Source organism: Phoxinus phoxinus (genome assembly GCF_949152265.1).
Source record: "Phoxinus phoxinus genome assembly, chromosome: 22".
In the NCBI taxonomy this organism is placed as follows: Eukaryota; Metazoa; Chordata; class Actinopteri; order Cypriniformes; family Leuciscidae; genus Phoxinus; species Phoxinus phoxinus.
In genome coordinates, this window is record NC_136897.1 from 2,903,739 (window position 1) to 2,916,238 (window position 12,500).

Genomic DNA, 12,500 nt, shown 5'->3' on the forward strand with positions numbered 1-12,500 from the left:
GACGAAACTGATTTGGTAAACGCTCCAGTGCATTTTTTTTTGTGCTCTGGTGAATGTCAAATGTTTTTACGTCTCGAGTTACAAATGTAACTTTGGTCCCCTGAGAAGGGGAACAAGATACAGCGTCCTAGGATGCTAACGGGGGAAAGCCTAATGCCTGGTTCACACGGGACGATTTTAAAATTGTCAGCCGATTTTCCAAACCTGAGAGACCCCACACACACACGGCGATAAAAAAATCACGGGTCTAACAGTTTTGGTCGTACAGTGTGTGGTGCGCAACCACACGGCAAAATCAACACATCACACATGAACCGATTTGACTCCTGAGCATTCCCAGGTCAGACGGGAAATCTCGCAAAATCCCTCGAGATCAAACGTGACTTCAGAGTAAACAATCATGGCGGACGAAGAGGATGCAGTGGCGATAGTTTGTAGTTTGTTTTTAACCGGGGAAAAAAGTGACGAGTTGGTCCTCCATCTCTGACGTCCACCGGACTTTCTGGTGCGCCATGTCGCCGGCTGTTTTGATTTTGTTTCCCGGTGCTTCCTCGCCGCCTCGTCACCTCGCTTTCTGATTGGCTACACGCCACAGTCCACAGGCTGCGTGCATGTGTGTGCACGAGGAGAAATGTTGGATATCCCCGATTTGAGATCCCGACGTTCTTCCGAGCAGACGAGAGCAGTCTTAACACAACACACACGGCAGGAATATCTGATCAGATTATTTTACGATAATCGGAGCATCCTTAAGATTGTCGGAAGGGGTGAATCGGGGCTAAAATCGGCCTAATTATCCTGCCGTGTGAACTTGCCTTAAGCCCGACCGGTGTCTGAATCATGTTTAAACGTGACAATTGTAATGGGCGGCGAAAGCATATGATGTCACTACTAGTGCAACCTGTGAGATATGAAGAGGGCGCCTTGAGAACATGTCATCCACTTCTTCATCTGAAGGGACCATGCAGGCCGTCCAGAAGCATGGAAACGAGATGCACCTCTCATTGGAATGTCTCATTTCACTTTTCATGGAACCAAGGTTACATTTGTAATCCGAGACATTCCTGTTCGAATGGGAACTCGCACTGTGTCCTGGGACACTAATAAAGGAACAAATGCCCTCTCCGCCATGCTGAGGGGAATGTATGCCAGATTGGCTGTGACTAAGCACAAGAATAAAAACTCAAAAGGCCTAATTGCCAGAGTTAAATTCTCCAAAGGTACACACCAGTATTTCGCTGTCACATTGACAATTACTCCCTTTGTGACATTACTCCCTACGGTCATTGCCTAAGCTACATGCCTCAATGAGCAAGTACAATCTTACCATTCACCTCGCAAGGTCAAACGGAAGGACTTGACCCAGGGCAGAGCTCAAAGGCTTGTATTCATTTATCCTAGGAAAAAAATCCTTTAAGGGAATATGACCAGAGACAAAAAAGGACCTTGGCCTGTCACTTTCAGAGGACCTAAGCATGGACCCCTAGAACCACCACTTCATTCTAGCTTAACCCTGTCAGCCTACAACCTGTCTGTTTAACATAATCTCTATACTTAACCCTTTATCAGAGGCCTCCAATGAGAAGGTTTTGCATTACGGCAATAACCACAACACATCGGGCAGAGATGGTTATCCTGCAAGAGAGCAAGACTCAACATAACAAACCTTCAAGCGAGGGGATTGACACTGCTTATCCTACAAGGGGTTTCCAGGACCAACAGAGCTTAAAAATAGCTCTGGGGAAGCTGAGTACTCTGCATAGTGACCCTCAATGAGGGGAGTACCTACCAAGCTCTATTAAAGGCGAAGGAGGCTCAAAATAATCATTCAGCCTGATACTATTTTGCTTTAAAGAGGCCATAGGAAGGCCTATCGTTATCCAGCCCCGGGGAGCGAAGTACTCTGCATACAACCCCTCTTAAACGAGTGGAGTGCTATACAGGCTCGACCACAAGGACCGCTCTGACATAGCTAGAGGACGGAGTACTGTATATAGCTACACTCTCGACCGAGGGGAGAAATGGCCAAGCTCTGGAGCCAGTTATAAAGGAGGCTCCTAAAGAGCCCTACAATCTGATACCGATCTGCAGAGGTCTAAGGAGCCGCTTGTATTTCAACTAGCTCAACCTGAAGTCCGCTTGTCAAGGAGGCCCAAAGAGGGCCAACAACTCAGCGAATCAAACGCTAGCAACAAAGGTCTATAAAGGAGGCTGACACAAAGCCTCCCAGCTTGGCATAACTCCTGAACATAACTAAAAGAGCAAAGCACTCAGCATAACGACCCTCTAAACGAGGCGAGTACTAAATATGCTTATTCAAGAAGCCAGATTATTAAGGAGGCTACAAAGAAACCCTACTACTTGAGAACTGTCATAAGCATAGCATATCAACATAAGCATATTAGGCACAGGACACTTGTGGCACAGAGCTCTAGGAAGCAAACCACTCTCTATGATGACCCTCAAATATGTGGGGAATACTAAAAAATAAATGGGGAGTACTAAAAACAGAGCTCAAGGAGCAGAGGCCTGAACACAAACATGATGGCGCGAGGCCGGTGGCGTGATTTGATAATGAGCGACACCTGTGTGACACACCGGTTTCTGTCACTGTCCTGCAGAGTTTAGCTCCAACCCCAATTAAACACACCTGAACCAGCTAATCAAGGTCTCACTAGGCACACTAGAAACGAAGCCTTAACAGAACGACTCTCTAAAACAAGAGGCCTATCAGTGTTTCTTTAAAAACAGTTCCAGAGGAAGCTCCAAAGAGCCTATGACTTTCAAAGCTACTGTGTAACAAGGCTTTGAGAGCGAGGTTTCAGCCAGAAAAACTCTCTAAAAGAGAGGAGACCTACAACCCTCTAGCCAAAAGCGTTTCTTAAGAAACTTCGAAGAGCCAATGTATTGATAACGCTGTTGCCCGGAGCTCTGGAGAGTGGAGGCTCCCATCCGGAGACTCTCTATAACGAGAGGAAGCCTAACAACACTCAACCCCAACAGAAGAGGCTCCTAAGACCACACCATTACTCCTGTCTGAATGGAGCTCTAAGAGTGGTTACCTCAGCAAGAGGAGGTCTGATCTATCCAACAGATAATACCACCAAAGAGACCCACAAAAAGAATCATCTCATAGGTAAAAATACATAACTAAAGTTCTGGGGAACGAAGGACTCAGCAGGACGACTCTATAAAACAAGAGGAGTCTAAGCTCAACCCTAGAGGCAGTTATCCGAGGAGGCTATCAGAGCCTACAACTCCAAGTATTGCCTCAGCAGAACAAATCTCCCACTGAGAGGAGGCCAAACAGACTAAAAACTAATCTAGGGCAATGCAAGCGGAGGAGAAAAAAGAGAGGGCAGATATAATAACCCTCACTCACCTTCGCTCCTCACATAAAGTTTGACATTAGATTATTGCTAAGATATTTTTGCACTTTGTCCACCATCTTGAGTAGATTTTTTATTTCACTTTTCTGCAAAGCATACATGCAATGCTGACTTATTTTCTTCCTTTATTCTGTATGGGATAAATCTTTCCTTTATTCTATATGGGATTGTCTTGTGTATGATGGAGAAGTCATGCCTATAATCCTGCCTTTAAATTAGACCAAAGCGACTTCCTCTTAATAACTGACGACTCAATATAGATGCACAGTAAACACAATAACACAGACTGTACATGCAGTAAATGTCCTGATCCTTATCCATGTGTCCTGTAGGAAGATATGCTGTACTGGTGTGACGCACGTACGGACAAGATCGAGCGCATTAACTTGGAGACGGGGGAGAACAGAGAGGTGGTGCTGTCCAGCAACAACATGGACATGTTCTCCGTATCTGTGTTTGAGAGCTACATATACTGGAGTGACCGGTCAGTGCACCATATTTGTACACCTCAACCCATTAAATTATCTTCCTCTTTACTGTTTTTTTGCACAGAGCCAGCATAAAGATTAATGAACAGGATTTATTGAGTTTTTTATATAACTTTATTTTATTTGCTAATCCTATTTAAAGAGCCTTTGAACTTTGTCCCAACCGATAAGTATTTTTCTTTTTTTTAGGACTCATGCGAATGGTTCAATAAAGCGTGGCAGTAAAGACAATGCAACAGATTCAGTAAGTCTGAGGACGGGCATTGGCGTTCAACTTAAAGACATCAAGGTTTTTAACAGAGCACGACAGCAAGGTGGGTGTTTTATGACTTGGTTCTTAACAGAAATGTGCTGGAACACAACATAAATTAGCGTGTACAGAACTGTCAGGAAAGTGGATGTTGTTATTTGTCTTACTGCTGGAATCTCTTCACAGGAACTAACGTCTGCAAGAACAACAACGGCGGCTGCCAACAACTCTGTCTTTTCCGCGGAAATGCACAGCGAACGTGTGCTTGCGCTCACGGAATGCTAGCCGAGGACAGTCAGAGTTGCCGTGACTATGACGGATACCTGTTGTATTCAGAACGCACCATACTAAAGAGTGTGCACTTATCTGACGAAAACAACCTCAACGCACCCATCAAACCGTTTGAAGACCCCGACCACATGAAAAACGTCATCGCGCTAACCTTCGATTACCGTGGAGGAGGCGGAAAAGGAGCCAATCGGATCTTCTTCAGCGACATCCACTTTGGGAATATTCAACAAATCAATGACGACGGGTCAGATCGGAAGACAGTGGTTGAGAGTAAGTTTCAGTTCAGAATCTTTTGCTGCTTTGAAACAATCTGTATTGTATTAAGCGCTATATAAATAAAGGTGACTTTTGGGAGACAATAACTAAATGCAGACCTTTTACATTCACAGCTATATCACACACTACATGAAAGGTAATATCTGAAAATGCAAAATAGGGGCACTTTAAATGATTTGTGAAATTAGTACGTACGGTACTAACTAAGATGGTCAATTGACCCTTCGCAGGGAGCTTGATTGACATGTGATCTGACCAATCATACTTCGCCATCCGCCATTTTGTCAGACAAAGCAGTCAGGAGAGTTAGTAGATTAGCGTTGGTGGATTTGAGCTTGAGAAGCGGAGTGTACTGACGCCTTTCTGCGGTTAAAACAACATTCCTTCTGATGTTCATTCATGTTTATTTGATGATATAAATGAACTAGAAGGAAGAGATGATCGGTTCACGAGCGGCTTTAACTGAGGCGACACAGCGATCTGACACACACATTAAAGAGCCACAAAATGCTTTTTATTGTTTAAAATTTTTTTTTTAAATGACCAAATTTGAAAGGAGACTTTGTTTAATATGTTAATATCAAAAGTAACCAAAAAGTAACCTGGTCTGTCCTGTCTGTCAGCGCGTAGTCAGTGTCTCTCTGCTCCGTGATTTATTTTTCACTGCGAGAACGGCGTGGCTTGTCGGACATAGCAACAGTAACTATGGGGTCTTTGCGAACGATCAATTGCAATTGTCTTATTATTCTCTCTATTTTAGAAAGATTTGGAGATATTTGTGGAAGGGAAAGATAGGAATTGAGATGTACACAAAATGATGTATGGAAATATATGTAAAAGGCCAATTGGATGGAGACGTCCCCAACTTTTTTGTTGTTGTTGTTGTCGTTGCACATTTTCACTTTGTTGATAACAGAACGGTCCAAAAAGTGGATGGAAACCTGGCTATAGTTATTTTGCTGTGCCATGTGCTGTATGTGACATGTTGGTTTGATCGCAGCACCTTCTCGTTCAACTCTCCATTAGTTGCTCACAGCTGGAGAAAAAACAAGTCAAACACTGAATCATTGCTCTAGCTGGCGGACACACAATCCAACAGGACTGGGAAAGTCTGGAGTCACGGACTGTTCCTTTGTGAGAACACAATAAACTCATTCTTTCATAAGACTTTTGGCTTTCACAGCAAGAGAATCGAGCAGAGAAAGATGTGCGTATCTGTTTATTCTTCTGTTGCCACAAACACCAAGTGAATGAAGGATAATTATGATAATTGCAAACTCTGGACCAAAATGCCTCCTGAAAGAATGCTGGCCTCCTTTTGCTGAAGTGAAAAAGTTTGTCTGTCAGAAACTACAATCAAAACCAGATTCACTCTATATCCCTTAGCTTTATTTACTCTTATTTTAGGCAGAGACGTGGTTTTGAACAGTATTGTTTGAGTTTTATAGATTTATTTGTAGAGTCAAGAGTCAAGTATATTATCCATTTCATTTTACTTTTTAGTGGCAAATTTAAACCGTAAATGTAGCATTTATGTAGTTAATTTCAGTCAATTCAATAAAAGACTCAATCTTACCTTTAGCTAACTGGATAAAAACCAAAACAAAGCAAATAATATACAAATCCTCTACTTGCAAACATACTTTTCTCTGAAGGCAGGATACTTTTATAGTAAGTTGTAACATGTAGGAATGCTTTAGTTTATGTAGTAATAAATGTTTTATTGAAATGTGTAAAGTATTAAATCAATCTGGGCTTTCGGGCACTCATATTATTTCACTGCTGACTATGAAAAATAGTTGAAATTTCAGCCAGGAATGTTGTACGTCAAATATTGTAACCATCTAACAGAGTTAAAAAGAAAAATAATAGAAAAAGCTTTCATTTCATCAGCATTCATGGCATGCACTTTGATGTATTTACAATATTTACTCTTTTTGGCTTCTTTAAGTGCTAAATGCTTTTTTCGTATATGTGGTTTTCATTTCACTGGTTAAGAACCGGTTATGTAATTAAAGCCAGGAGTAAATCTAGCATTAAAAAACACATGTCAGTTCTTGTGTCTTTGAACCGGTTATGGTAATGAATGAGCAAACAAACAAACAATGAACGATTTGCTTCCAAATCCGTCATGGTTGTTATGTCTGGATATAATTTAATCATGACTAACACACATATTTGGATATTGCTTGTAAACATGGTGCAGAATAGATGGTTAACGAGTTCTTCTACATCGATGTGAAGCTTTATGTCAGATGTTTCTGGTCAACGCTTTCCCTTTCTGTAACAACACACTAAAACACATAACATTTTTAACTAATTAATTTATAGCATTCTATTGTAAAATCAATAAGTTATGACAAAATATGTTTTTACATTGCTTTAAAGTTTAACTTAAGTTAAGCAATGTTCAACTTTTTAAGTTCTACAAGATTCAACTCATTTGATTCAAGTCAGTTTGATGTAATTTAAGTTGAAATGACTTAGAATTCATTCATAGAATTAGTAGAAGTTCTGGATTGGCCGGTAACTTAAACATTTAGTAGCCAAATTAATTTCAAACTCTGGATGTTTGTCATCTCAATATTGACCAAAATAATTGTGATTAGGACTTTCGCCCTAAACCATGAGCTAATTTTCTCTATTTTTGTCTACAATAATATAGCAGCTAAAATGATTTTGAAATGTTTCTGTGTGCAGACGTCGGGTCAGTGGAAGGCTTGGCGTATCATAGAGCCTGGGACGCTTTATACTGGACCAGTTACACCACGTCCACCATCACCCGTCACACTGTAGACCAGAGCCGCTGGGGGGCTTTCGAGCGGGACGTCGTCGTCACCATGTCAGGAGATGACCACCCTCGAGCATTCGTCCTGGATGAGTGTCAGAAGTGAGACTTTTCTGTCCAATTTCTTCATTTCACAACAACTTTCAACATTCAAAACAGTTTCCATTAACCGTTCCCTTGTGGAAGCGGGGTCATGTTGCGTTCAGACAGATCATATGTGTCATTGACTCCCATTCCTCTGCTGTTCACCAGCTTGATGTTTTGGACGAACTGGAACGAGCAGTCTCCCAGCATCATGCGTGCTCAGCTGTCTGGTTCCAATGTCCTTGTGATCATCGGCAGTGACATCCGCACTCCTAATGGACTCGCCATCGACCATCGCGCGGAGAAGCTGTATTTCTCCGATGCTACGCTTGATAAGATCGAGCGCTGCGAGTATGACGGCACCCACCGCTATGTAAGTTGGAACTTGCTCCCGTGAGTGTCCATTTTTGTTTTTATTTAGGCCAGACACTTGAGGTAAAACACTGGTTTTTCATGACCTGGGGCCTCATTTATAAACGTTGCGTATGCACAAAAGAAGGCGTACGCTGCTCTCTACGCAATAATTGGTATTTATAAAAAGCAAACTTCACGGGAAAATGTGCGGTCCTTCACGCAAGCTCTGACCCAGGCGTACGCACAAAAACGGGTGAAATGAGAAATGGCGACACCGTCGGCAGATGGAAGAAACACGTGAAAGTGTGTGAAACTGTTGACCGTTGTGTAAAAGAAATGGCAATACTGCCTCTCATAAATAACATGAAGACTTCACAAAACAAGTCTTACAATTAACAGCCTACACGAACACCCGTTCTCGATCTGCAGTGTAAAACAAACAAAATCAAACGAAAATTACAACAGAAATGCAAATTAACACATATTTGCAAAAAGAAAAGTGAAATATGTTCTGCAATAATATTGGCATGTTATGCAATTCATCCTCATAAAATAATATGGTAAACAGAACGAAATAATGTACAAAACTGATTAATTGTCCACCGGGGAAAGTTGTTTTCATAGTAAAAATGTCTTCATCAGCTACGGAATCATGGTATTCTTGCATATGCCTTTAGTTTGTTTTATTTTTTATAAAATAACGTATGACGTATGTCTCAACCATTCAGAAAGCTGCAAGACATTACATTTGCACTGAACTACTTTCCATTTCCACGTTAGGTTATAACCGACATCTGTAGCTTGTCAGATGCAATTAAATGGATGGAAATAAAATGCCCCATCACAATGCGTAATGACGCACAATTGCTGATCTTGTCCGACCATTTCTTTGTTATTTCGGCCACGGTCCGAGGTTGTGAGGCTACAGCATTTACGGCGTCTGCAACCTTTTGCCACTCAAGTGCCTTTTTGGCATTAGTAATGCCCACACTGTGCCCTCCAAACAACATTGTTCGCCTCTTTTCCACTTTTACGTTTGACCATATTTGGCTTCTCATAACGTGCTGTTTTAGATTAGTAGGAAGAAAAACTCCAAAATACACTTTTAAGTGTTTATTTTATTGCTGTTTATCTGTTTGCATCTGTAGATTACAATTACAATACATAAGTTTAAAGACCATGAGTTTTGAGTCAGAAAGTACAGCACAGATCTATATCCGGAAGGGTTTTACTCTGAGGAAAACTTGTAATATATTATAAACTTGTAATTATATAATATAATTCTTAACGTAATCAATGATCTGGGGAAGTATGGTCTTTTTTAATAGTTATGTGCTGTGACTGATTTAGTACAGTTCATTGAAAATAACAGATTATTACATTTTTGCTGACCTCAATATTGTCTATTTCAGTTTTATGAATTCAATTGATTAGACATGCTTTTTGATTATTAAAATGAATACAAATCCAGAAAAACATTTATTGAGAAAAAATGGTAACACTTTACAATAAGGTGCCGACTACTTTTGACTAGGAACTAGGAAACACTTAGCAATTAGGGGTGGTGATAGCGCAATGGATAAGACACATGCCTTTGGTGTGAGAGACCCGGGTTCGAATCCACTGTGAGACACCAATGTGTCCCTGAGCAAGACACTTAACCCCTAATTGCTCCAGAGGCGTGCGACCTCTGACATATATAGCAATTGTAAATCGCTTTGGATAAAAGCGTCAGCTAAATGAATAAATGTAAATGTAAACACTAACTGATAAGTTCATGTGTAGAGCTGCTGGTGACACTTCCAGCACAGTTTCATGTTGTGTCGAGCCGCATTAGTGTTTAAAAAATAGCGATTTTGATGCTATCATTGTAGTGCCCCATGCACTCCCATTCAAAAGGCATTTTGACCGAAAATGAAAATACGGTCAATCGCAAAAGTGGCGTTTCCATTCTAATTATGCTTTTACACGAAAGTTTGACTCGGGTAGATTAACAAAAATAGCCTACATAGGTTCAATTTTGGCGACAGTTACCCTTTAACTAACATTAACAAATAAGAATAACTGCAGGAAATGTGTTGAAGAAACAGAATTTGGGCCCTAAATGGTTGTTTTCTCTGACTACTTCATAATTGCAGTCAGAAAGTTTAGAAGAATCAGTCCATTTAGTATTAAAATGTTAAAATAATAATTAATCATCATAATTAAAATATTAAAATTAGGGCTGTCAAAAGATTAATCGTGATTAATCACATCCAAAATAAAAGTTTGTGTTTACATAATATATATGTGTGTATACTGTGTAGAATTATTATGTATAAATACACACACATTCATGTATATATTTAAGGAATAATTGCATTTATATACTGTATATACATTTATATAATTTATATTATATATAAATATTTTATATATAAATATAACCAATTTTTCTTAAATATATACATGATTGTGTGTGTTTTTATATATATATAAATAATTATACACAGTACACACACATATATTATGTAAACACAAACTTTTATTTTGGATGTGATTAATCGCAATTAATCTTTTGACAGCCCTAATAATTAATAATCATAATTAAAATATTAAAATTCATCGCAATTATTTCTCGGTGTCTAACAAAAATAGTTACTGTGTTCAACATTAAAATGGAAAAGGTTTAACATGTCCACATTTCTGCTCTGTATGTGTTGTGACTCGTGTAGGTGGTCCTGAAGAATGAGCCGGTGCATCCCTTCGGTCTGGCCGTGTACGGTGACCACATCTTCTGGACCGACTGGGTGCGCAGAGCCGTCCTCAGAGCCGACAAATATGTTGGAGGAGAAATGAAGGTGTTAAGAGCTGATATCCCACAACAGCCAATGGGGATCGTCGCTGTGGCCAACGACACAAATAGCTGTGAGTGAACGAGCGCAACGGGTCGAGAGTGCTTTAAAGCAAGTGTGTGAGAGCGCTGTCATCTCAACCGCGTAATTATGTGCCAAAAGTAATCAGTGATCGCCACAGAACCGAGCAGAACTCTATAACGCTGGAGCGACACCATCACACACAATCAATATCTATCATCGTGCTTCTCTAAGTGTGATAGAAGCAATTCTCAAACCCCCAAAAACAACATCTCTGAAGAAGACCACCTATGCACCGGTACTGTCCTCCAAGCCAACATGTTAACCGGACCCAAACCGGAAAATAGAGTTAAAAACAAAAGAAGTTGTTAGCTAAGATATTTCTTCCATTAAATAACGTAGACTCACTGTATTCCGGACATCACGGTATTCCGGGGCCGGTTTCACAAAGCTATTTTAGACCGGTCTATAGTGTTAGACAAGTCTAAAATTTGCTCATATACTAGTCTAATGCAAGTTAGACTGTTTCACAAAAATAAAGGCTGACTTAATGTAGACCAAAAAAATGAGACACCTTACCCCCAGGCTAACTTCGGTCTAAGACTCTGTTACCTTGGCAACCAGCAGTAACAATCAGTTACATCACAAACAGCCAAAAAGAAAAGGGAAAATGGCTCATAATTTGTGGTTTGCAGACGACGTGGAGAGCGCTGAGAAGAGAACGGGTTTTTAGGGACCGCAGTAACCTACTGGAAATATATAATAATGAGGACTTCATCGTCGGTTTCGTTTTTGTATCTTTTCTGTACGTCTTTAAAGGAACACTCCGACTTTTTGGGACATTAGCCTATTCACCTTATCCCCCAGAGTTAGATAAGTCCATACATACCTTTTCATCTCCGTGCGTGCTATAAGTCTGTTTGACGCACCCACCGCTAGCCTAGCTTAGCACAAAGACTGGATGTAAATGGTTGCAGCTAGCATACTAATCCAAATAAGTGACAAAATAACGCAAACATTTTCCTATTTACATGTTGTGATTTGTATAGTCACGGAGTGTACAAAAAACAAAGTCACATGAGACACAGACATATTTTAACCATAAACACTGGGAACTATATTCTCTGAAGGAAGCACTGCTACTTGGGCGGAGTGATAACCGCAGCACCTGAGACGCGCTCTGAACGAACTCTCTGCTCCTCACCACGGCTCGTCTCATGTGACTTTGTTTTTTGTACACTCCGTGACTATACAAATCACAACATGTAAATAGGAAAATGTTTGCGTTATTTTGTCACTTATTTGGATTAGTATGCTAGCTGCAACCATTTACATCCAGTCTTTGTGCTAAGCTAGGCTAGCGGTGGGTGCGTCAAACAGACTTATAGCACGCACGGAGATGAAAAAGGTATGTATGGACTTATCTAACTCTGGGGGATAAGTTGAATAGGCTAAAGTCCAAAAAAGTCGGAGTGTTCCTTTAACGCTCAACGGTCGGATTAACGCTGTTAACTGTCATAAAAATCTTTTTCCAAACATTTCTTCTTGTTACTACATTCTCCGCTAAATTTCCCAAGTAAAATGTCCTTGTGACTGTTATACTCCTCCAACAAACACATATGTTCTGCTGGGATAAACTGCACTGAGCGGCTGAATGCGCTTACTCGATCCGCCATGTTTTTTGTTTTGAAAAGTGTCTTAGTTTACCCAGAACGCATTGCAGTG

General features: G+C 40.5%; 1 protein-coding gene across 4 annotated transcripts in view; it reads left to right on the forward strand.

The window, feature by feature from the left end:
* The window catches only part of lrp1aa (low density lipoprotein receptor-related protein 1Aa), a 187,818-nt gene that overhangs the window by 107,310 nt on the left and 68,008 nt on the right, over positions 1 to 12,500 (forward strand). For all 4 annotated transcript variants that reach the window (XM_079597544.1, XM_079597546.1, XM_079597545.1 and 1 more), the window contains exons 39-44: positions 3,722 to 3,873; positions 4,067 to 4,191; positions 4,314 to 4,688; positions 7,395 to 7,584; positions 7,735 to 7,939; positions 10,635 to 10,827. In XM_079597544.1, the coding sequence (XP_079453670.1) occupies positions 3,722 to 3,873; positions 4,067 to 4,191; positions 4,314 to 4,688; positions 7,395 to 7,584; positions 7,735 to 7,939; positions 10,635 to 10,827 (1,240 nt within the window). The remainder of the gene's footprint in view (positions 1 to 3,721; positions 3,874 to 4,066; positions 4,192 to 4,313; positions 4,689 to 7,394; positions 7,585 to 7,734; positions 7,940 to 10,634; positions 10,828 to 12,500) is intronic.